Source organism: Zingiber officinale, chromosome 8B (genome assembly GCF_018446385.1).
Source record: "Zingiber officinale cultivar Zhangliang chromosome 8B, Zo_v1.1, whole genome shotgun sequence".
NCBI classification, from domain to species: Eukaryota; Viridiplantae; Streptophyta; class Magnoliopsida; order Zingiberales; family Zingiberaceae; genus Zingiber; species Zingiber officinale.
Window position 1 is genome coordinate 60,168,707 of NC_056001.1, and position 26,012 is coordinate 60,194,718.

Here is a 26,012-nt window from a genome sequence, read left to right on the forward strand (position 1 = left end):
GTGCAATGGTCAAGGGGAGTTGACCTTTAGGGGGAGTTTTACCTAATTGTCAAGGGGGAGTTGACTTTTAGGGGGAGTTTTTACTCCAAAAGACTTTTGTGGATTAGTGATATGGGATTATCACTAAGCTGATTGTTGAGTTTAGTATCAAGGGGGAAATTAAGAGTTTCAATGAAAGGTATGGGACTTTCATTAAGAAGAAACTCTTGACCTTGATACCCTCCTTTTTTTCTTTTTGATGTGTGTCAAAAAGGGGGAGAATTATTGGAGAACTCAAGTTAGGTTATCGGGTTAACCTAAGCTAGGGAAAGAATGTCAAGGAATGTTCAAGAAAAGAACATTGGAATTCTTTTTGATGTGTGTCAAAAAGGGGGAGAATTATTGGAGAACCCAAGTTAGGTTATCGGGTTAACCTAAGGGGAGAATGTTCAAGGAAAGAACATTGGACATTGGAAGATGGTTGGAAAACCTAAGTTAGGTTATCAGGTTAACCTAACTTGATTATAGGTTTTGTCAAACATCAAAAAGGGGGAGATTGTTGGTGCAACCTTAGATTATCGGGTTAACCTAAGGGGAGAATGTTCAAGGAAAGAACATTAGACATTGGAAGATGGTTGGAAAACCTAAGTTAGGTTATCAGGTTAACCTAACTTGATTATGGGTTTTGTCAAACATCAAAAAGGGGGAGATTGTTGGTGCAACCTTAGGTCAAGGTTGACCTGGTTGACCTGACTCGAGTTGTATTTTGATGTTTGACTTAGGAAGATTGTTGGTGCAACCTTAGGTCAAGGTTGACCTAGTTGAGTTGTATTTTGATGTTTGACACTCGTGGAAGAGTTGTATTCTTGATATGGGACAAGAATAGATGTTTGGGAGATTATTGGTGCAACCGTAGGTCAAGGTTGACCTGGTTGACCTAATTCGGGAAAAAGTCCAAGTATGGAGACTTGGCAACGGAGAAGTCCAAGCAGGGAGCTTGGCACGAGGGAAAGTCCTAACTGGGATGTTAGGCAGTTGGAAAGTCCTGGTGAGTGAAGCCAGGCAGTGGGAAAGTCCTAACTGGGATGTTAGGCAGTGTGGAAAGTCCTGGTGAGTGAAGCCAGGCAGTGGAAAAGTCCTAACTGGGATGTTAGGCAATGGGAAAGTCCTAACTGGAATGTTAGGCAGTTGGAAAGTCCTGGTGAGTGAAGCCAGGCAGTGAGAAAGTCCTAACTGGGATGTTAGGCAGTTGGAAAGTCCTGGTGAGTGAAGCCAGGCAGTGAGAAAGTCCTAACTGGGATGTTAGGCAGTGCGGAAAATCCTGGTGAGTGAAGCCGGGCAAGGGAAAAATCCAGATGGATCAAGGGTGATCAGACATCTGGTGTGGAGAAGTGCTAGCAGGTCAAGGGAGTGACCGGATGCTAGGAATGATGTACCAACAGGTCAAGGTTGACCGAATGTTGGTGTGGAAGCTTTAGGTCTAGGGCTGAGAAGTTTGGATCGGTCTGGTGACCGATCCAGTGATACTGCGTTTGCCCTGATCGGTCTGGTGACCGATCAGAATCAGATCAGTGGCTCACTGATTGTAATCTGATCGGTCTGGAGACCGATCAGGAGGCAACGCAACCTCGCGAGAAGAAAGCCGTGGATCGGTCTGCTGACCGATCCACGCATGGCCTGATCGGTCGGCAAGACCGATCAAGCATAAGCCTGATCGGTCGGCAAGACCGATCAGGCATAAGCCTGATCGGTCTGTGGACCGATCAGGGCTTCGATCGCGACACCTGATCGGTCTGGGGACCGATCAGGTGACAAACAGAAGCTTCATGCGCCTAGGCTGATCGGTCTGCAGACCGATCAGGGTTCTAGCCGTTGCGACGCAACGGCTAGTTTCTTCGCTGTCTTCTTCGCAGGTATAAAGGGGTGCTGCATTACTTCTTCTTCCTCTTCTCTTCTGCTACTGAGCTGCTTGTGTGCTCTTGAGCTTTGCTGAGCTCTCATCGCTGCTGAAGCTCTGCGTGAGTTTCCTGCTGGTGTTCTAGCTGCTGGATCTGAGAAGCTGCTGCTTCATCAAGGTTCCAGTCGACAACAAGAGGCAAGCAAGTGTTTTACAATTTCTGTTGTTCTTGTTTGTTGTCTCTATTGTTGTACTCCTTTGTTTGCTGTTGCAAAAGACTGTGGCGAGGTTTCTCCACCCATAAGGAGTATTTATTAGCCGGGTTTTCGGGGATTCATCCACCGACGGATTGACAGGGCTCGTCCACCTTACGGACACGCCGAGGAGTAGGAGCCCTAATCTCCGAACCTCGTTACATCCTTGTGTTAAGGTTTGGTTTTCTTCTCTTTCGTTTCTTTGTTGTATTTTCCGCTGCGCTAAACTTAGTTTGTAGAAAGAAACGCGACCGATTTGGGGTCGGCTATTCACACCCCCCTCTCTAGCCGTACGAAGGATCCTAACAATCCCCAAGCCTCTCCCAGATGTAGAACTTCCCCCGCCTTCATGGGATGATGAAAAAGAATTCAAAAACCCAAATCCAAATTGGGATGTGCTTTTACCAAAAGAAAAACACACATTATCCGCATTCTTTGAGGAAGAAGCTCTCTATCCACAAGAAACATCTGAAGACCTTGTAGGGACTACAAGCCCATGGGCTTCTGTACCCCAGTCCAAGGATCCTTTTGATGAAATTCTTGAGGAAGATAGTGACCTTTCCTATATCCAGTATTTTGCACAGTTATCCCAACCCAAACAAGTACCAGAAGAAGAATTCAACAATCCTTTTGCCACTGAAACCTCTCAACTACTAGCTATGGGTTATGAAATGGAGTATCCAATTCTCCAGAGCCTAGTAAACTCTATACCACGGGAGGAGCCAAATCAGCAAGTCTACTCAACAAGTACAATGGTTTCACCATATCAACCACCAGCAGATACAGCTATGGGATTGCCAGGTTACCCCCCAGCTATACAAGGAACATGCATGACCCCACAACAACCAGCTACGCAACTTGTTTTCAGAACCCCCAAATTCCAAAGGAATACAAACACTAAAATGTGGACCCTTCCCTCAGCACAGCAACAAGGAGGACCGATCTTTGTAATACCAGAGCAACTTGGACTATTCCAAGATGTTTTCTCCTGATGGGAATCAATTACCCTAAACCATGTTGTTGCTCAAGGCTTTACAGATCCCGCAGAAAAAATTGAATATATGGAAAATCTACTTGGGGAAATGGAGAAGCTAGTCTGGGTCCAGTGGAGGATGACATATCCCAATGAATATGATGCATTTATCCAAGCAGCAGAAGGCAGGCGAGGCACTCAAAATATACTTTCTCAAATGAGGTGAGTCTTCTCATCCGAGGATCCTACACAAGGATCAACCTTAATACAAGATAAAGCATATCGAGATCTTGAAAAACTCTCCTATGAAAACGTTAAACATATCCTCCAATACATGAATGATTACATGCGCCTTACATCAAAGACAGGATGCTTATACACAGGACCAGAATTATCTAAAAAAATTTGGTTCAAAATGCCCGGTGACTTAGGTAAGCGGATTATAGAAGCCTTTGACACAAAGTACAAGGGATTGACAATTGGTGTAATCCCTAGAGTATTGTTTGCTTATAAATTTTTGGAGCAGGAATGCAAAGATGCTGCTTTTAAAAGATCATTAAAAGACCTATCCTTTTGTAGTCAAATACCTATCCCAGGGTATTACAAAGGATCAGGATTAGGCACAAAGAAGTATGACCTACGAAGAAGCAGAACTTACAAAGGAAAACCTCATGATACATATGCAAGGGTGGAAAAATGTAAGCATTTATTTAAAAATAAAAAATGCAAATGCTATCTTTGTGGACAGGAAGGACATTTTGCACGAGATTGTCCGAACGACAAAAGGAGCAGTAAAAGAGTTGCTATGTTCGAGCAACTTGATATTTCTGATGACTGTGAAATCCTCTCTGTTCAAGAAGGTGAAAACCTTAGTGATGCCATTTACAACATTTCAGAAGGAGAAGAAACGAATGATCTACAAAGGTCAATACAAACGTTAATACTCTGAAAGTATTTTTATGCTAGGACAAATAGATGGTGGTTATCGACCACAGATTAAAGTGATAGATCAGCAGTATGAGTGTGTCCATCAATGGATAGCCAATGGGGACACTTACCCCCCACAATCAAGTAAATGCACAAGATGCCAAAGGAACACCCAGAAGAGGGCACGGATTCATTACCCAAACTGTTTAATAACCGCATGCAATTTATGCGACCCATATTATTTTGGGCAAAAGGTACCAATACTACCTCCTTCTTCCACTCCTTTCTTTCCTAACAAATTGTTACAGGAACAACAGAAATACATTTCCAGGTGTGAATCCGAGATAGAAAGACTAAAGCAGGAAGTTTCTTATTATAAGAATCTTTATGAAGAGCTTAACTTAGAACGAGATCTTCAACGTGATTTTGATAATCTTGCTACTACACATCTTGAAGAAGAAGGAGATGAAGATAATGATTTGGTTACTTCTTCACAACTTGCTCATGTGCTCTATACAGAAACAACCGAAAGGGGTTCTTTAACTCAAGGAAGTCCAAGTCCTCGACTCGTCAAAAATCTGTTATATAATCTTCAGGTGGAAATTGATATTCCAGGTTATCTCAAAATTTATTTTAAAAGCAATTTTAGATACTGGAGCTACTACCTGCTGTGTAGATCAACATTCAGTACCAAGCAAGGCACTAGAAGAAAATTCCTTTCTAGTACACTTCTCTGGCATTAATTCACAGCAAACAACAAGGTTAAAGTTGAAACCAGGAAAGATGACAATTGGTGATAATAATTTCCGAATACCATACACCTACAGTTTTCCTATGATCTTGGGAGACAAAATTCAGATGATTATCGGTTGTAATTTTATTCGAGCAATGAATGGAGGAGTACGTATAGAAGGTAACATTGTTACTTTTTACAAAAATCTGACTGTGGTAAACACTCTTCCCACAGTAAATACACAGGCAACAATTCAAGAGCTTGATCTCGAAGAGGAAGAATATTTACAAATAAAAGAAGTGACATTCTATTCTATTGGTCAGTCTTCCCAAGCCTTTTCTGAGCAATTTGGGCCTTTGCTAAAAGAATTGGAACAACAAGGTTATATTGGAGAAAACCCATTACAACATTGGGCTAAAAACAAAATCTTGTGCTATTTGGATATTAAAAATCTGGATTTCATAATTGAAGACCAGCCTATTAAGCATCTAACTCCAATGCAAAAATCAGCTTTCACTAAACATATTGATGCATTACTTAAGCTCCAAGTTATACGACCCAGCAAGAGTCGACATCGTACTACAACAATCATTGTTAATTCCGGTTCAACTATTGACCCCATCACGGGTAAAGAAAGGAAAGGCAAAGAGAGAATGATCTTTAATTATAAACGACTTAATGATCTGACAAATAAAGACCAGTATAATCTTCCAGGGATTAATACGATACTACAAAAGGTTGGTACAAGTTCATTATATTCCAAATTTGATTTAAAGAGCGGTTTTCACCAGGTAGCAATGCACCCTGAGTCCATAGAATGGACAACTTTTTGGGTACCAAACGGGCTTTATGAATGACTCGTTATGCCCTTCGGTCTCAAAAATGCACCCGTAATTTTGCAAAGAAAAATGGATGCATGCTTCAAAGGCACAGAAGATTTCATCGCTGTATACATAGATGTGGTTTTCTCAAAATCGGAACAAGAGCATGCAAGGCATTTAAAAATCATGCTTACTATTTGTCGAGAAAATGAATTGATACTGAGCCTAACTAAGTTAAAACTTGCAATTCCAGAAATTGAATTTTTAGGTGCTGTCTTGGGCAATCTACAAATTAAACTTCAGCCTCATATCATTACCAAAATTACCGAATTTCAAAAAGAAGATCTTATGACAAAGAAGGGGATGCGTTCATGGCTAGGTATCCTTAATTATGCAAGGAATTATATTCCTAATCTGGGTAAATTACTAAGCCCCTTATATGCAAAAATAAGCCCAACTGGTGATAAGCGTATGAACTCCCAAGATTGGTCTTTGGTCAAACAAATTAAAAACATGGTTCGAAATCTTCCTAATCTGGAAATTCCTCCTGAAGAAAGTTTTATTATCCTTGAAACTGATGGTTGCTTAGATGGCTGGGGCGGAGTTTGCAAATGGAAGCATTATAAGTTTGATCCCCGATCCCTAGAAAAGGTATGTGCTTATGCTAGTGGAAAATTTGCACCACCAAAATCTACTATAGATGCTGAAATTTATGCTGTAATGAACATGCTGGAAGCATTGAAGATTTACTATCTTGATAAGAAGGAATTAATCATCAGAACCGACTATCAAGCTATCATTAGCTTCTTCAGAAAAACAACAACCAAGAAACCCTCAAGAATTCGATGGCTGGCATTCACAGATTATATAACTGGCACTGGCATTCCTATTAAATTTGAACATATTGACGGCAAATATAATTTACTTGCGGATCCATTATCCCCACTAATCACCTGCCTTACTATTTCAGAATGGTCGGAAGTGATTCTCAATGGTCTGGGGTTAATCCCTCAGGCTCTACAGGAAATTCAACGAACGCCAACACCAAAGGCGGAGGAGAGTCTTTCGGAGGCACTCAATAGCCTCTTTCATTGGTTGAACAATACCAACAGAGCCTCAAGTCAAAATCATACCCTATCAGCCTTGAGGTTGACGACAAAAGACGAGAAGAACTTCATCAAATAACAATAATTGGCGGTACAAGCACAAAATGCACTCCAATGCCTACGCATAGTACACATGCTTAAGGTACGGGAGTGACAATCTCTTAGTACAATGGATAACTGGTGGCATGATTGGTTACCAGCTACAAGACAAATTAATCAACAGCTGGAGCAGATAGTGTATCTACTAAGTGATCCGGTCCGACGCATGTCTAATTTCAAAATCTAAGTGCTTTGTAAAAAGAAGGAATTGATTCCTTCTTTAGTCATGTCAATAGACCTAAGTGTGCTGTGTGCTTTATAAAAAGAAGGAATCAAATCCTTCTTTAGTCATGTCAATAGACCTAAGTGTGCTGTGTGCTTTGTAAAAGAAGGAATCAAATCCTTCTTTAGTCATGCCACAGAAAGAATAATATTCATCTTTAAATAAGCCACCTCATACTCGATCTTATCAGATAAGGTGAAATCCTGCCGATGGGGCCCACTGAGCACCCGAGGCTTTCTCCTTTTCTATATAAGACGAGCTGAGGAGCCTTTGCAAGACATTCAAGCCTAACTTGAGCCTTACTCAGGCAAAGAAGTGTCTAAGTTCTTGAAGTAAGAAGTGTCTGTAAGTTCTTATCCTTTTACTTCAATCCTGTTTTCCTCTTCCATAACCTTTTCCCTTTCGAAAGTTGTTCATGAGCATGTTTTACGCGCATTTTTGGGGTTTTAGCAACTACAAGACTTTCACCTTGGGTTTTTAGCAACTACGATAGTAAAAAGTGATAACTCTCATCTCGGAGCCCCTCTGGAAATGTCTCACACGATCTAAAAAGGAAGTTGATTATCAGCTCTATCTCCTCTGCGACTAGCCTTCTTTCACCTTATTTTTTAGCAGTTACTATAGTAAAAGGTGATAACTTTCATCTTGGAGCTCCTCTAGGAATGTCTCATGCGATCTAAAAAGAAGATAAATCAACTGTGTTAGCCCGTGGGAGCTGCTTTTTAACAACTGCACAATCAAGGGAAGAGGAGTGGGAGACTTCATACATGACGAAGACTCCTTCGTATTAGTTTTGTCCACGGAAAGAAATAGGCCATCGCAGAGTCGTAACAAGTTCTCAAAGCTTGGTTTAGTTGGAAGAAGAAAGATAATCCTTCCGAGTTTTGTGGCATTGAGAAAAAGATGAAGGAAAGAGTCTACTTAGCTATTAATTAAACAAGAAGCATACTGCTCACTTGTTTCTTGTGTGGGCTAAATCATTATTTATTAACTACTTGCAAAAAATAATACTCTTCTAATTTTTCAAGTAGGCCATTGTGTTTCTTCTGTCATTTTCCTTCTTTTGGTGGTCGTGATCTGTCATACTGTATAAGATTTTGGAATGATGGCTAGCTGATAACATACCATGCAATCAATTGAATACAATGCTTGATTGTTTCAGGAACTTCAAAAGTCCACATAACTCGTAGCTTTAGGTCCCAGGAATTGAAGTCATCATGTTTGAGCAAATGACATTCTACTCTAGTGGTCAGCTATATTTTAGTTTCAGGGACAGAGTTGTTAGTAGTGGCATTCAATCAGTCACCTTATGTCTGACTAATCTGAACGTAAACGGCCTTCCTTGTTAGTTCCTCTATCTGGAAGTGCTTTTACACTACACTTGGGGAGGTAAACGAGTTGACTTTTATGATGTTCAAGTTTACTTAGAGGATCTATCTATCTATAAGTGCTTTTACACTACAATTAGGGAGATAAACGAGTTAAGTTTTATGATGTAAAATAATCGAGTTAAATCAAGTTGAACCTAAAATAAATCAAATTATTAAAATGATTTTTTTTTTATTTCGAACTAAATTTAATTTGAATGTGATTCTTTTAGATAGTTTAAAATTTGTATATTTAAAACTTATTTGGTTCATTATTGAGATTGACAATAAAAATTATTTGTTTATTTTAAAATTTTTTATTTATTTACCATTGATAAAAATTTATTGATTAACATAATTCACAAACTTTAGTCGTGAATAATATTCATGCAGTTCTTAATCTTTATTATTATTATTTTTAATTGACACCAAATATTCAACTTTAATCGATCCTGGAATGACCAGTCCGACCCCAACAGAAGTTTTCTATCAACCACTAAAGTAAATCAAAAAGTGCTCATTACGGACAATTCATTAGCCCATTATTCTCAGATCAACCACTCATTAAGAAAAATCATATGTTAATTCGTTAAAATTGAGACTTAATCCTTAAATACTTGGAAAACAAAAAAGATGCCTGCTGCTAGACCATTGACCTAGGGGTTACAATCTTTATTATGGGTATTTACAAATACAAAAATATGTGTTCAAATGTATTCATTTAAGTTAATGAATTGTTTAAGTTTATTTATAATTGATTTTATGTATATTAAATGAACATGAATAACATCAAATTTACTCATGAACATTTAATTCATTAAGAGCCCTAAGTACACTACTCCCGTGAAGGCATCTTCTACTCTTTTAATTAAGCGAAGGCTGTTCCCTCACCCACTGCCAGTCTCCGACTCTCCATGCCACATTGGGCCCTCATTCATTGCACCATCGCACTGTTCCCCATCACTTTCCTACTTATCAACATCCACAGTTCACAAGGTTTCTTCCATCAATTGCCACTCAATTTCACTCATCACTATCAGTCATGGTTGATGATGGATCATCTTTTTTTTTCTTCATCTAAGTCTTCTTTAGTCTTTTTTCTTGTCTGATGCATTGGAAATGCACCCATGGCCTTTGGCTGATCTGCAGCTTTCCTTTAGAAGCTTCAGATAAAGGAAAAGAAATGACTGAGGCTAGCAGATGTTTACCTGAAGTGACAAAAGTGGAGTTGAAGGACACTGAGTGGATGAACTCTGTTCATCTGTTTGGTTGATATGAAGAAAACACTGAGCTTGCAGATGTTAGCTTTTTCGATATCTGAAAAATAGTCCTAGCACAAAATTACATGTAAGATGGTAACAGCAACAGTAGGTTCATCAAGAATCAGCATAATCTCAAGATGCAAAAGATAGCATAAATAATAATGGAAGACAAGTAACATATTATACAAAGTTCAAAAGTGGAAGTGGAAGTTTGCAGGTTTGTTCAGGATGGATCAATAGGATAATGAATATCGATTACACGGAATAAAGTAAGAGCATTATTGTGTGTCTAGCTTCTTTTAGAAGTCTCAGCTAAAAACATTTGTGAGATTCTAAATCATCCGACAAGTGCAGTTCCAGGAAGAATCAGCATAAATATATCTGCAGCATGTAACGGAAAAAGGTAGTTGACATGATGGTAATATACCAGAAGCAATGTTCTTTGAGAGCATCCAGCCTGCCAACATATGGAATTTTCTTGATTTACTTTGGACAAAGGAAATACTATACAAACAGTGAGCCTCATAAGCATAAATGTGGTAGGAAGCATCAAAGTTTAAGAACTTTGTAGGATATTAAATGTTTGCGAGAGGAATACCAAGTTGCGATTTTTCTAGTGGTGTTAAGTAAATTACATTACTTTAAAGGCCACCAACAAGAGACATCATGAGTAAAAGAAAGTGGAGTGTAGCACCATCATTTGTTAAAAGGAAGCTTGATTCCGAGTTACAAACGGGAATGAACCAACCACCAATAGCCTGTAAACTACAGTCACAGCATCTATCATGGTTCTTTAAAAGAAAGGTAATGAATGCAGGTTCCAACCCAACACAACTCCAAAAAGCTGCAGAGTTCACCATGCATGTCTGATACTGAGAAGAGTGAAAAAAATGACATGAATGCGAGGAACTTGTATGAAATTATTAACTTTCAGAAACCCACCTGAAAAACATTTCTGAGAGATAGATATATCTGCATCAATTAATATACACAGACTCATTTAGGGAGCAAGTCAAAGCTATAAGAATGGTCATGAAGTGTAATAACCTTTAGATGACCAGAGGAGAGCTGCTTACATGAAGTATTAGCCAGAATGGAGATGGTAAGCCATGATTCAGATCAGCAACAAGACTTGTAAACAACATTTGCAAACAGAAAATATGATTTTAGCAGTTCCAAACAGCAAGCCAAGTGTTTACACATAAAGACACAATAGTTGCGACTCATACAAACACTGAATTCACATCATAGAAAGCTTAGGTCCCTAGAGAATCTCATCTAACAGTCTTAGTACATGTAAAGAAGCAGCAAACCAACTAGTTTAATAGGTATGTTACGATTTGCCAAGAACCTTGTTAAACCTTTCAGTATCAAGGAGAGCTTTGCTGAACATGATCTGGTCGCATTTGCTTTCATTAGGGATCCAACATCGGAATCTAGTTATGGTTCTTGCATTTCTCCATGGCCCTTGGAGCTGCGAGAAATATTTCATGGTTCATTTTTGTCATAACAGCAAAGCCAGTAGGGAAATGCAAAGAGAATGATGCTATGTAGTATTGAGCTAAAGTTCTAGGACTTTGGAGTTGATGGAACATCAGCACCTATAATTATTCTATACCACAGTTGGCAGAGCAGATGATGTGTTTTAGCAGTGTATTAGAAGGTGAAGAAGGGTAAGGCTAATGAATATATAATAGAGTATGGCATGAGCCTAAAAGGTTCAAGATATATGGATCAGGCAATAATAGTGGATCCTGGATCGAGCAGAAAATGCATGTTCCTTTGAAAGAGGAAAGAGAAAAAAGCTTCCAAATATGTGGTGAAACTTAAAGCATAGTAGAAATACATACATGCAATGATATATAAATCATGTTCATTGTTTGCCTAATGGAGTCCTATGTTGTATATTGCTTGGTCATGCTGCAATCTTCATATACAGGAATAAATTTTAATGGTGCATGAAAGCTTAATGACTCTTAAGGTTAGCTTCATGTGTTTATTTGTACTCACCAAGTCCTATTGCATCTGAACCCTTCATTATCCTCAGCCTCCTGCAAGAGTCGGTGAACATCCTGAAATTTAAAATCAAATGTAAAATTTTAAGCTACAGCGAGACATAAAATATGGAACAGAAAAAGCAAGAAGGAAAAAAGAACAACCTAAAACAAGCTTAGGCAAATAATAAGACATTAAATCAGCTACCCAATAGTTCAAACAATCGAAGTCACAAAATATCTTGTGGTCAACACCAAAATATACAGAAAAATGAAAAATCATTGCCAGTAACGAGCCAGTGGCGTTGTTATAGTCTTTGCTATTTGACCAATAAATAATAGTTAATAAAATTGCATTAAGAAATTATGTCCTTACTCCCATGGCACATCCCCGACAAGCATCCAATCACCATCTTTGTCCTCATAAGTGAGTGCATATTCCGATCCACTCAGAAGATCAGTCAACTTGCTGTCAGCTAATCCATCGCAAAAGCCTGGTATTCCATGAGAATCACACTGGCCTACAGTGACACAAATTACACAGACCAAGTAAACTCCTTCTGAAACTAAGAAATCTCAGTATGTAAAGATTTTCTATTCAAGAAAAACAAAAAGGACAAAAGATTCTTCATAAACAATAAGAATCCCATACATTATATGGTTTTCCACAAGTACAAGATAGTTTGGTCTGAAATTGTTTTTAAACTCTTTCAAATAAGAAAACCAACACAATGGTAAGATTCTTAGGGAAGCTCCAGAAGAGACAGTTACAATCTAGTCGATCCATCAAATATTGCAAGGGTTGTTGGAATCAAATGGAAACTTGCACGCAAGAGGGCTAGACTGATCCAGGAAGGGAGAAACTAGATGACACATGGGGGTTGTTAATGTTGGCTTCCTTCCTCATTTGATAATAATATTATTTATCTATATAATATGCATTTTCACTATGTCATCTGCGAAGAAAACTACAAACTTTTCATTGACAATTTAAATTCATCTATGGTTTATAAAGAAAAAGAAGAAGAAATAGAAAGATGTTAAAAAAAAATCTAATGTTTTAGTAAAAATAGATATCGTTCCTTTGAAGTTATAGCAACATGGAAGAGTAACCAAAACAAGATATTATATATACAAAAAATGAAAATAAAAAAGGAAATCACATAGCACAAAAGAAATCTTATGTTCATCATGAAACGGTGCCTATAAAAAAGTAAGAAAGCAATTATCATGAACAGGTAATGCAAGGAATAATATTTTGTGAGTTCATATGGAAATATTGGAGAAAAAACAGAGCTCACCAATGGTGAAGCCACTAAACATTTCTTCTAGTGCCAACGAGAACTCCTTATAATTTTTGTACATCTTCAGATCAACTTTCCTAAGGTATGGTGCTCCATCCATGCTGACTTTAACATAAAGGCACGCTGATCCTTGCTTTCCATCAGCATCTTCTTTGTTCTTTGGTGGATTTGTAGCCATACTGTTCTTACGATAATTACGAATTGGTGGCCAACCTACTACCTGCGCCCTGTGACGGTTATGCTCATCATTTTTTGCATGCCAGCAAAATTGATACAAAACTAAGTGAAAATCTTTTTGAAATTGAACGAGGAAAAAAACCCAACAAATACGGCGATCTTTCCAAGTTTGACAATAACAACAACAATAAACCATCTTAATCTCAACTATTTGCGGTCAGAGTAGATGGATCTTATCTGCATGAGAAGGAAGAATAGAAAGCAAATATCAGAAAGAAACTCCATGCTGAAGAACTATGAATAACTAAGTTTATCAGTACTTTCAGATAATCTTTGGGCAATCAATTAAATGCAGTATATGTTTAACAGAGAACATGTGTATTTTTTTTCTGGATGAAACCCCAAAAAAAGAACATCTTCATAGAAGAAATGAACACTCTAGGCAAGAAAACGACCCATCAAAAAAGACATAAAAGATGAGACAAAGATCGCAAAAACACATTTCCTCAATCAAAGACCGCTAGAGAAAATCCGAGACACTTACTTTGCAGCAGGCGCGACGCCACGCTCATTCCCATTCGCAATCCCTACCTGTCCGGCGGCCTTCCTCTCATGCTCGGTCGCCTTCGCCACCGCGTCCTTGCCTTTTCCCGCATTCCCGAGGGCAGGCAGCTGCCCGTCGCAGTTCTCCCCTTTGGGGGAAAACAAGGCGCCACCTTTACCAGCATCCACCTCAGATCTACCTCCAACGGCGGCGAGTCCCCACTTTCTCGCCCCGTCGATGGCGTCGGAGAACCCTCGCTTTGCGCCGGATACCAAGGGCTTGGGGAGGAGGCCCAAGCTGAGGCTGCCCACCAAGTCATTCCGGTCAGGCAACTCGGACCCCGGGAGGCCGAGCCTTAGCTCCGTCTCCTTCAGGTTGAGGGCCCCATCCTCGGCTGCGCCGACGGCGACGGCGGCCGGGGAGTGGAGCTCGGATAGGCCTATGTAGTCATGCTCGAGAGGCGGTGACATCAACCTCTGCAGATAGAGCCAGCGACCATTAAAAGTTGCGAGCTTTAGAGAGAGCAGAGTGGAGAAGAGAAGCGAAGAGAAGGCAGTGTGATAGTGTCTGTGTCTGTGATAGTGAGTAACAAAGAATATTCTAAGGGGAGAGGCAAATAAAAAGGAACAGAGAGAGAGAAAGGGGGGGGCTTTAAATATTTAATTATTTGCTTTAGTGTTAATACCCTAATTACCACAATTTATATTTTGTTAAAAGTATACAATAATTTCCTCAGGACACACCTGAAATATTATAATCATAAAATCTGATATTCAAATCTTTATAAAATCGAGATAAATGCTTCTTTTATGTATTAGTCATTATTCTAAAGATTAATAGTCATCTGTAATTTACCTTTTCCGTATTAACTATAAGACGAATTGACAGAAACACTAGGGACAAATATTTATTTCATCATTCTGAATTATACCCTTCCATCTAAAAAATTGATCATAGAATCGATGATATCGAGATGAAAGATATCATCTCCTACCGGATTAAATGAGATAATGCACTAAAATAGTAATCTAGGAATTAAATCATAAAGACGGATGATCTTTTTCTTTAATTTATCTATAGATAAATTTAGAACACAATTTATGAAGCCCGCCTTTAAAATATTCATCCCATTTGACATTCAAATCTTGCTTATATTATTCCTTTGAATATTTCATCACTGTACCATACTCATCCGAGTGGAATAATGCACTAAAATTATGTGTACGTGTATATGTGAAGTGAGATATATTTCATTCCAAAAATGATAGAGGGCATTGAAAAATTTAAAGAAATACAAAAGTAAAGTAACCTTCAAAATCTTGATTATGGGATTCTTGAGCCTTCGAAATCATGGAAGGTAGGATATCCGAGTGTTTAGTAATTACCATCAACTTCTCAAACTAGTTTAAGGTGACTTTTGAGGCAAATGATGCTCTATTGTGGTCCATCTAAGGAGAGTAGTAGAGAGCTCGAAGAAGTCATTTTGAGACTTTAGTATAAAGCATATCCCTGTTGGAGTGTATACTGAGAGCCTAAGCTTTGTAAACATTCATTATAAATAAAGAATCACTTTTGGTCTAATTATCTACATTTGTTTGTAGTTGTTCATTTAATTTATATTGTAGATAACATAGTATGTGGTGTCACATACAGAAGATGATGTTATCAGTACCTTATAAATTATAAACAGTAGCTCACGACCAGAATGGAAAGGAACAAACCATTAGAAAGTCGTAGTGTAATTAGGTATTAGTTTATCTTGACTATATAATTACACTAGTACACTCAGAGTGTATTGAGTAGGACCATTTGAGGTCGTTCCTTTTATACTGACTTTATAAAGGAACAAAGACCTCAGTTATTATGGAAGTGTGTGCTCTTAATCCTAATATAATAACAAGCACATATGTTTGATATTTATTTCTTTAATTTATCAATGGGTGAGATTTAGTTCGATGAATCAATAAACCCGATAAATTGGGAAATGGTATCACTCATAGTGTGTGTTGTTGATTATAGAAGGAAACCGTGTCCTAGTGATACTAGGTTGATAATGTCCTCAAGAGGAGCTCATAAAGATTGTCATGTTAAACCTGCAGTGGACTTAGTCCGACATGATAATAAGGTTGAGTGGTACTACTCTTGGACTTAGATATTAATTAAATGAGTTGTCGATAACTCACTTAATTAGTGGACATTCGATATCTTAAACACGGAGACTAACACACTCATAATAAGAAGGAGCCCAAAATGTAATTTGGGATTGGTGCGGTAGTTCAATGATAGTTCTCTAGTGGAATGAATTATCATTGATAAAATTAAGTTGTGTTCGGGGCGAACATGGGATGCTTAATTTTATCAGGAGACCAAAACCAATTCCTCCTCTCGGTCCCTATCGTAGCCTCTTATTTATAGAGTACTATACCCACATATACCCACCTTCTATACCCACCTAAAGGGGGCCGGCCAAGCTAGCTTGGGAACCAAGCTAGGGCCGGCCTAAGCTTTGGTGGCCGGCCCTAGCTTGAACCCAAGCTAGTAGGGCCGGCCATAATTAAATAAAAAAAAAGAAATTTAATTTTAGATTTTATTATTATGTGGAAGATATATTTTAAAGAGAATTAAAATTAAAATATCTCTCTTGTAAAAGTTTTACAAAAGATTAAAGAAAGAGATTAGATCTCTTTCCTTATTTGTAGATTGGAGAGTTTTTTATTTTCTCTTTAAAATTATTCACATGTTAATAAAATTAAAATTATAGATATTTCCTTTTATTAACCATGAAGAGATTTTTAAAGAGAAATTTTATTTTTTAAAATTTCTGGAAACAAATAAGGAAAGTTTTAATTGTTGATTAAAAACTTGTCCAATTTGTTTCCTCTTGATGTGGCCGGCCATCATTGTTTAATTGGGGAAATATTATTTTATTTTTCTCAATTAAATCATGTCAAGGAAATTAAGGAAAATTTGTTGTAATTAAATTTCCTAATTTACCTAGGCCAAGGAATATAAAAGAAGGGGTGAGGGTGCCTTCACAAGACACAACATCTATTATTCCTCTCCCTCTTTTGCTCCTTGGTGTGGCCGGCCATCATCTCCTTCTCTTCCTCTTGTGGTGGCCGAACCTCTCCCTCTCCCTTGGAGTTCTTGTGGTGGCCGGATACTACTCGGAGAAGAAGAAGAAGAAGGAGAGAAAGCTAGCATCTCTTGGAGCTTGGTTAGTATTTTATTTTTCCTCCTTGGTGAAGTTTCCCTTTGTGGCCGAACCTTGCTTGGAGGAGAAGAAGGTGGTTGGTGGTTCTCATCTTGGAAGATCGTTGCCCACACAACGTCCGAGGTTAGAAGAGGAATACGGTAGAAGATCAAGAGGTTTTTCTACAAGGTATAACTAGTAATTTCTATTTCCGCATCATGCTAGTTATTTATGGAAATAATACCAAATACAAGAGGCTTACGTTCTAGTATTTCGAATATGTTTTTTCGAAGTTGTGTTCTTTTGTTTCTTTCTTTTCCTTGTGATTTGATTGTTCTCTTTGGTTAACCTAAAGTTATTTTAGGAAATTAAATATTAGCTTTCTATTAAAGGTTTTGTCTAGTCGGTGGTGGTTGCTCCCATATCCAAGAAGGCCATGTGCCTCGCCACGTCAGTACTGGGAACCTTTTATGGAAATTGATATTTAATGGAATTAATAACTTAAGGAGACTTGGGTCGAACGTGTTAAGTTCCGCAGGAGATCCAAGTCAAAACCTAAAAGAACAAATAGATTAAGTTTTGGATCAAACGTGTTAAGTTCCGCAGGAGATCCAAAATTTAATTTAAAAGAACACATGGTAGCTAGGAAAAGGTTCAGACCTTTGTACAAAATTTTTGTACAGTGGAACCTATAGGCTTTCCGAGTAGCAACCAACAATTGGTATCAGAGCTAGGGTTTTGCCTCTGTGTATTTGGTATTTAGTTTAATTATGCACATGTCATACATAATTTAGGCAGGTTAATAGTAGGATGTGCTAACTCTATGGATCGCAGGATCCAACTATTATGGCTTTTAGTTAATTATGTGCGATTGGACCCTTGGACATGTCAAGGGCAATTTATATGTGTGTGCATGATTGTATTAAAATACGGCAGGCTGTATTTAGTTTTATTAGGATTTTATTTTGATCTAGATACATGTACATTCCTTTTATGGAATATAGGATCAAAATGTAAAATTCTATTTATGTCATGGATCGAATCTTGCAAAGCGTGGAACCTTCTAAGGACCGAGGCGCAGCGGAACTCGGAGCAAGATGGATGCGGCTAGACCCGGTGGCGGTGGCCAAATATGGCGGCAGCTTTGGATGACAACACACGGAGGACAATTAAAGATAAAAGCCATAATAGTTGAAAATTAGATTTTCTATTTATTGCTTTTATATTGTGTGTGTGCATGTTAGTTTACAAGTTTAGTAGGCTAGAATAGTTAAAATTCCTCATTTATAAATAACTAATGGGAGAGGGATTTTAAGTAAATCCCATGGTCTCCATTCTTGGTTTGTAAGTGATGCAAACAAGCATGCTGGCTCGAGTGCCTTCCTCCATAACGGATGAGCTTGTTTGCGGATCACTAGAATGACTTCCATTTTGGATGACTATAGGAAGTTAATTAAGAGCGTGTGATCTTCCCAACCAAGGGGCATAATCTTATTAATGGACTTAGTGTCAAGTAATGGTGTACACTTAGACACATCTAATAATATCCTCCCCAACGGAGTCACTGCTATTATTTGTGTGACCAAATAATACCAACTATTAATTTTATTTGTCAAAAGTTAGGTTGACAAGATAATAAAATTAATGGGTTAAAACCTCCTTTTACAAATGTTGAATTTGTATCGTCCACACTAACGTGGCATACAAAATTCACGGTGTTTAAGGTGTTGGTTAATTTAAAATAGTATTGTTTGAGGAATCAATATTATTCTAAATTTAGAGTTCGACCAAAAGTTATTTGTGATTCTTAGGATGACTTTCAACCCACTGTCCATCATACTTCAACAAAATAGACTTACTGGACCAAATTACATATATTGGAAAAGAAACCTGGATATTGTTCTTATTCTGAAAGCTATAAATTTGTACTGACTGAGCATTGCCTGATGCATCCATCGGTGAATCTACCCAAGAGGAGATTGAATATCATAGGAAATGGGTAAAAGCGGATGAGATGGCGCGGTGTTACATTTGGCTTCAATGTCAAATGTATTGCAACATCAAGATAAAGATTTACCAACGACTTATGATATAATGAACAATCTCAAGGAACTCTTTGGTCATCGGATAGGGCTTCAAGACAAGAAGCTATGAGAAAGATAATGACCACCATGCAAGAGGGTACTCCGTAAGGGATCATATCCTAAACATGATGGCTTATCCGAACGAAATACGATCCTTGGAGGAGAAATTGATGGGAAACCCAGATCGATATGATCCTCCAAACCCTACCTAGAAGTTTTGAGCATCGACTGAACTATAATATGAATAAAAGGATTTATTCATTGGGGAACTACTGAACTTCAAGCAGAAGGGTTATTTCGTCACAATGCTCAAATTCACTATGTTGAAAATGGTTCTACTTCTAAACCAAAGGTAAGAAGAAGAAGAAACAAACTGGTTCAACAAAGAAAGTGAATAAATCTCAGTGTACGGGATTTAAAGCTGGAAGAAGCCGAAGGGCAAGTGCTTCATCCGCAAGCAGTCAGGACATTGGGGACTGTCCTCGTAAGAACCAAAACAAAGGTATATCTCATACTCTAGTTGTTGAAACATGTTTAGCGGTGTTATCTACCAGCACCTGGTGTGTAGATACGGAGCCATTGATCATGTCTGCAATTCCTTGCAGGGGTTCCAGGAAACCCGACGACTATCTGAAGGGAGATTACTGTCTACATGGGCAATGCTACTAAGGTGGCGGCTGTTGGAGTGGGAGACGTCTACTTATCTTTTAGTAGAAATAGAAATTTGATTTTAAGAAATTATCTTTATGTACCCAGTTTTAGAAAGAATTTAATTTCAGTTTCTAAACTGTTTTTAGATGGATATTCAGTTTCTTTCAGTAACGATGTAGTTATTAAAAGAAATAAAGTGATTATCTGTTCTGGTGCATTAGTTGGCAATTTGTATACTTTAAATCCAATTTCTTCCACAAAGCAAAACATGGAAATTTATAACTCATCTTCTAATTCTAATAAGAGAAAAGAACCTTCGGAAATGAACCAAGCATATCTTTGGCATCTAAGGCTTGGTCATATTAACTTAAGTAGGATTCAAAGGCTTATAGCCGATGGACTTTTGGGTTCATTAGAGTTGGAAAATGTTCCAACTTGTGAATCATGCTTGGAAGGAAAAATGACCAAGAGGCCATTCAAGGCCAAGGGGTATAGAGCCAAAGAAGTGTTAGAGTTGGTTCACTCTGATTTGTCCTATGTCTGTCCGTGCAAGAGGAGGTTTTGAATATTTTGTCTCTTTCATAGACGATTATTCAAGATATGGATACATTTACCTAATGCGCCGAAGTCCGAGTGCTTTGATAAGTTCAAAGAATACAAGGTGATGTGGAGAAACGACTAGGTAAAAGTATCAAGACACTACTGATCCGATCGTGGTGGCGAATACCTCTTAGGAGAGTTTAGGAATTACTTATCGAGGTCGGATTCAATCCCAATTCTGCACCTGGAACACCCCAGCAGAATGGTGTGGCAAAGCGAAGGAATAGGACTCTTATGGAGATGGTTAGATCAATGATGAGTTATTGAATTACCAAATTCGTTTTGGGATATGCTCTGGAAAAGAAGATACATTCTGAACTTAGTACCTTCTAAATCGTTTCTTCTACTCCCATAGAATTGTGGAATGGGCGAAAACCCGCCTAAGACATATTCGGATATGGGGTAGTCCACACATGTGCTGAAACCAGATCGATAAGTTAGAATCTCGTACTGAAGTTCGCGTGTTTGTAGGATATCCCAAAGGAACGAAGGTGGTTTATTTTATAGTCCTAAGACCAAGGTCATTGTTAGCACCAATGCCCGTTTTTAGAAGAAGACTATATAATGGATCACAAGCCCAGAGTAAACTTATTTTAGAAGAACTTAGAGAGGACATGTCTACTTCAGTACAACAAGACAAGATGAAGTACCACAAGAGACCGCAACACGTGTCACACATGATACACAACCACGCATGCCTCGTCGTAGTGGGAGGGTTGTAATGCACTGAAAGATTCATGTTTTGGGAGAGTCTTGGATCCCTGGTAAACATGAACTGATCCCCATATGATGAAGCACTCCAAGATATAGATGCAAGATCTTGGCAAAAGGCAATGAATTCAAATAGAGTCCATGTACTCTAATAAGGTCTGGAGCTTGTAGAACCACCGATGGTGTAAAAGCCGTTGGATGCAAGTGGATTTACAAAAGGAAAAGAGGGATGACGGGAAGGTAGAAACCTTCAAAGCTAGGCTTGTTGCGAAAGGTACACTCGGAAAGAGGGAATCGATTATGAGGAAACCTTTTCACCGTAGCCATGCTTAAGTCTATCCGGATACTCTTATCCATTGCTCATATGGATTATGAGATTTGGCAAATGGATGTCAAGACACTTTCCTTAATGGAAGTCTTGAAGAGAACATCCATATGAAGCAACCGGAAGGATTTATTGAAAAAGGCAAAGAGCATCTAGTATGCAAGCTCAATCGTCCATTTATGGATGAAGCAAGCTTCAAGGTCTTGGAACATCCGGTTTAATGAAGTAATCCATCATATGGATTTATTCAAAGTCCGGATGAGTCTTGTGTATATAAGAAGTGTAACGGAAACGTGGTGGTATTTCTTGTACTATCGTAGATGATATTTTGTTAATTGGCAACAATGTCAAGGTATTATCGACGTAAGGGTATGGTTGTCCAAACAATTTGATATGAAGGACTTAGGAGAATGTGCACACATTCTTGGGATCAAAGTTATAAGGGATCGCAAGAAAAGAATGTTGTGTCTATCCCAAGCTTCATATATAGATACAATCCTTGCTCGTTTTAGCATGCAAGACTCCAAGAAAGGTTTCTTACCTTTAGACATGGAGTAGCTCTATCTAAAGAGATGTCTCCAAAGACATCAAAAGAGATAGAGGACATGAAAGCAGTTCCTGCTTCGGCTGTAGGAAGCCTAATGTATGCAATGCTATGTACGAGACCTAATATCTGTTTTGCCGTAGGCATGGTTAGCAGATATCGAGTAACCCTGGACAAGGACATTGGAATGCGGTAAAGCATATATTAAAGTACCGAGAAGGACTAGGGATTATATGCTAGTTTACCAAGCGGATGATTTGCTCCTGTGGGTTACACTGATTCGATTTCCAATCGATAGGGATAACAGTAAGTCTACATCGGGCTATGTGTTTACTCTAGGAGGTGGAGCCATTTCATGGAGGAGTGTTAAGCGAATGCGTTTCGGACTCAACCATGGAAGTCGAGTATGTAGCACCTCTGAGGCTAAAGAAGCAGTATGGCTCGGGAACTTTCTAATGGACTTAGATGTGATTCTGGTTTGCCCAAAATCATCACAATTTATTGTGATAATTGGAATTGCAAACTCGAAGGAACCACGAGCCCATAAGGCAAGTAAACATATAGAGCGCAAGTACCACTTGATAAGAGATATCGTGAAGCGAGGAGAAGTTGTCATCGCCAAGATTGCATCAGCGGATAACCTGGCGATCCTTTCACTAAGGCCCTTCCGACGAAAGCTTTCGATCGGCATGTGGAGGGAATGGGAATCAGATGTATGGTAGAAGATATGGCAGCTTAGTCATTAGTATAAGTGGGAGATTGTTGGAGTGTATACTGAGAGCCTAAGCTTTGTAAACATTCATTATGAATAAAGAATCACATTTGGTCTAATTATCTACATTTGTTTGTAGTTGTTCATTTAATTTATATTGTAGATAACATAGTATGTGGTGTCACATACAGAAGATGATGTTATCAGTACCTTATAAATTATAAACAGTAGCTCACGACCAGAATGGAAAGGAACAAACCATTAGAAAGTCGTAGTGTAATTAGGTATTAGTTTATCTTGACTATATAATTACACTAGTACACTCAGAGTGTATTGAGTAGGACCATTAGAGGTCATTTCTTTTATACTGACTTTATAAAGGAACAAAGACCTCAGTTATTATGGAAGTGTGTGCTCTTAATCCTAATATAATAACAAGCACATATGTTTGACATTTATTTCTTTAATTTATCAATGGGTGAGATTTAGTTCGATGAATCAATAAACCCGATAAATTGGGAAATGGTATCACTCATAGTGTGTGTTGTTGATTATAGAAGGAAACTGTGTCCTAGTGATACTAGGTTGATAATGTCCTCAAGAGGAGCTCATAAAGATTGTCATGTTAAACCCTGCAGGTGGACTTAGTCCGACATGACAATAAGGTTGAGTGGTACTACTCTTGGACTTAGATATTAATTAAATGAGTTGTCAGTAACTCACTTAATTAGTGGACATTCGATATCTTAAACACAGGGAGACTAACACACTCATAATAAGAAGGAGCCCAAAATGTAATTTGGGATTGGTGCGGTAGTTCAATGATAGTTCTCTAGTGGAATGAATTATCATTGATAAAATTAAGTTGTGTGTTCGGGCGAACATGGGATGCTTAATTTTATCGGAGACCAAAACCAATTCCTCCTCTCGGTCCCTATCGTAGCCTCTTATTTATAGAGTACTATACCCACATATACCCACCTTCTATACCCACCTAAAGGGGCCGGCCAAGCTAGCTTGGGAACCAAGCTAGGGCCGGCCTAAGCTAAGGTGGCCGGCCCTAGCTTGAACCCAAGCTAGGAGGGCCGGCCATAATTAAATAAAAAGAAATTTAATTTTAGATTTTATTATTATGTGGAAGATATATTTTAAAGAGAATTAAAATTAAAATATCTCTCTTGTAAAAGTTTTACAAAGATTAAAGAAAGAGATTAGATCTCTTTCCTTATTTGTAGATTGGAGAGTTTTTATTTTCTCTTTAAAATTATTCACATGTTAATAAAATTAAAATTATAGATATTTCCTTTTATTAACCATGAAGAGATTTTTAAAGAGAAATTTTATTTTTTAAAATTTCTGGAAACAAATAAGGAAAGTTTTAATTGTTGATTAAAACTTGTCCAATTTGTTTCCTCTTGATGTGGCCGGCCATCATTGTTTAATTGGGGAAATATTATTTTATTTTTCTCAATTAAATCATGTCAAGGAAATTAAGAAAAATTTGTTGTAATTAAATTTCCTAATTTACCTAGGCCAAGGAATATAAAAGAAGGGGTGAGGGTGCCTTCACAAGACACAACATCTATTATTCCTCTCCCTCTTTTGCTCCTTGGTGTGGCCGGCCATCATCTCCTTCTCTTCCTCTTGTGGTGGCCGAACCTCTCCCTCTCCCTTGGAGTTCTTGTGGTGGCCGGATACTACTCGGAGAAGAAGAAGAAGGAGAGAAAGCTAGCATCTCTTGGAGCTTGGTTAGTATTTTGTTTTTCCTCCTTGGTGAAGTTTCCCTTTGTGGCCGAACCTTGCTTGGAGGAGAAGAAGATGGTTGGTGGTTTCTCATCTTGGAAGATCGTTGCCCACACAACGTCCGAGGTTAGAAGAGGAATCGGTAGAAGATCAAGAGGTTTTTCTACAATGTATAACTAGTAATTTCTATTTCCGCATCATGCTAGTTATTTATGGAAATAATACCAAATACAAGAGGCTTACGTTCTAGTATTTCGAATATGGTTTTTCGAAGTTGTGTTCTTTTGTTTCTTTCTTTTCCTTGTGATTTGATTGTTCTCTTTGGTTAACCTAAAGTTATTTTAGGAAATTAAATATTAGCTTTCTATTAAAGGTTTTGTCTAGTCGGTGGTGGTTGCTCCCATATCCAAGAAGGCCATGTGCCTCGCCACGTCAGTACTGGGAACCTTTTATGGAAATTGATATTTAATGGAATTAATAACTTAAGGAGACTTGGGTCGAACGTGTTAAGTTCCGCAGGAGATCCAAGTCAAAACCTAAAAGAACAAATAGATTAAGTTTTGGATCAAACGTGTTAAGTTCCGCAGGAGATCCAAAATTTAATTTAAAAGAACACATGGTAGCTAGGAAAAGGTTCAGACCTTTGTACAAAATTTTTGTACAGTGAAACCTATAGGCTTTCCGAGTAGCAACCAACAATCCCAAGGATATCGCAAAGGTGGACAAATGTGGTTGTAGAAATATTATTAGATGGTTGATAAACAGGGGTGATAATGGATCAGATTTGGAACATATTTCATATTTTTCACATATTTTCCATATATTTGCATTGTAATCCTCATATCTATCATAGATCATATGTTCATATTCATACTCATTCGACGATCGAATATCTTCTATACTAATATTTATTTTTCATTCTATCTAAGTATCATTTTTCAACAAAAGTATCTTAGAATTAACATCATATCAAAAAAAATTAATTAAAAATAGATTAAATATGTCTAGTCCTAATTTAATAATATTCAATAAAAATAGATTAAACACTAACAAAATAGTTAGTAGATTTTGGGAAAAAAAAATTCTATTATATATATATTTATTTAATCTGATATTCAAATCAGGTATGGATATAATTTTACTAGACCCGCCTCTATCCCTGATTACCTGAATATCCAATTATCTGATTATTTAATCATGTCTAAATATCTCTTCATACTCTCCTCTATTCGAGTCAGATATCAGATCCTCCATTGGATTCAAAGGAAATTGTTAATGAGTTATTCATGTACATGAATGCAAGAAATTTCTATTGGGAGATTGTTGGTATAATAGCCCTCGGGTTAAGGTTGATCAGTTTAACTAAACTCGAGTGAATTCGAGCTTAAGTTTCAATATTTAGGTACAATATGTAAAGAAGAGGTTAAAGTTGATCGAATACTTGACAATATGTGAGAGAGAAGTCAAGTAGATTATGAATGACTGGATACTAGATTGGGAAAGTTCTAACTGCGGTTAGGTAAAGAAAAGTCTAAATGGATAAAGGAGGATCGTACATTGGCAAGGGAAAGTTCTAATTGCGGTTAGACAAAGGAAAGCCCAAGTAAGTCCAGGATGCCCACACGTTGGCAAAAAGAGTCCTAACTGCGGTTAGACAAAGAAAAGTCCAAGTAGGTCAAGGAGGACCTCACGTTGGCAAAGGGAATTCATAATTGTAGTTAGACAAAGGAAAGTTCAAGTGAGTCAAGGAGGACCGCACATTGGCAAAGGAAAGTTCTAACTGTGGTTA

The 26,012-nt window shown here is 38.0% G+C and overlaps 2 protein-coding genes across 5 annotated transcripts; both read right to left on the reverse strand.

The window, feature by feature from the left end:
• Positions 1 to 8,835: 8,835 nt before the first annotated feature.
• LOC122014601 lies at positions 8,836 to 10,858 on the reverse strand. Of its 4 annotated transcripts, none has more exons than XM_042570926.1 (4): positions 10,718 to 10,858; positions 10,584 to 10,613; positions 9,588 to 9,709; positions 8,836 to 9,533 (listed from the first exon to the last, which is right to left on the reverse strand). In XM_042570926.1, the coding sequence occupies exons 1-4, from the start codon at positions 10,784 to 10,786 to the stop codon at positions 9,437 to 9,439; spliced, it is 318 nt and encodes a 105-aa protein (XP_042426860.1). In that variant the 5' UTR covers positions 10,787 to 10,858; the 3' UTR covers positions 8,836 to 9,436. The 4 variants fall into 4 exon arrangements, with proteins under 4 accessions (XP_042426860.1, XP_042426862.1, XP_042426861.1 ...); XM_042570928.1 differs by having other exon boundaries at positions 8,841 to 9,522; XM_042570927.1 differs by adding an exon at positions 10,336 to 10,513 and having other exon boundaries at positions 9,481 to 9,709.
• On the reverse strand, positions 10,786 to 14,267 carry LOC122014600 (auxin-responsive protein IAA21-like). The gene is made up of 5 exons (XM_042570924.1): positions 13,661 to 14,267; positions 12,937 to 13,166; positions 12,012 to 12,156; positions 11,652 to 11,713; positions 10,786 to 11,115 (listed from the first exon to the last, which is right to left on the reverse strand). Exons 1-5 carry the CDS (start codon positions 14,128 to 14,130, stop codon positions 11,078 to 11,080), a joined length of 945 nt encoding a protein of 314 aa, XP_042426858.1. The 5' UTR covers positions 14,131 to 14,267; the 3' UTR covers positions 10,786 to 11,077.
• Between the last annotated feature and the right edge of the window lie 11,745 nt (positions 14,268 to 26,012).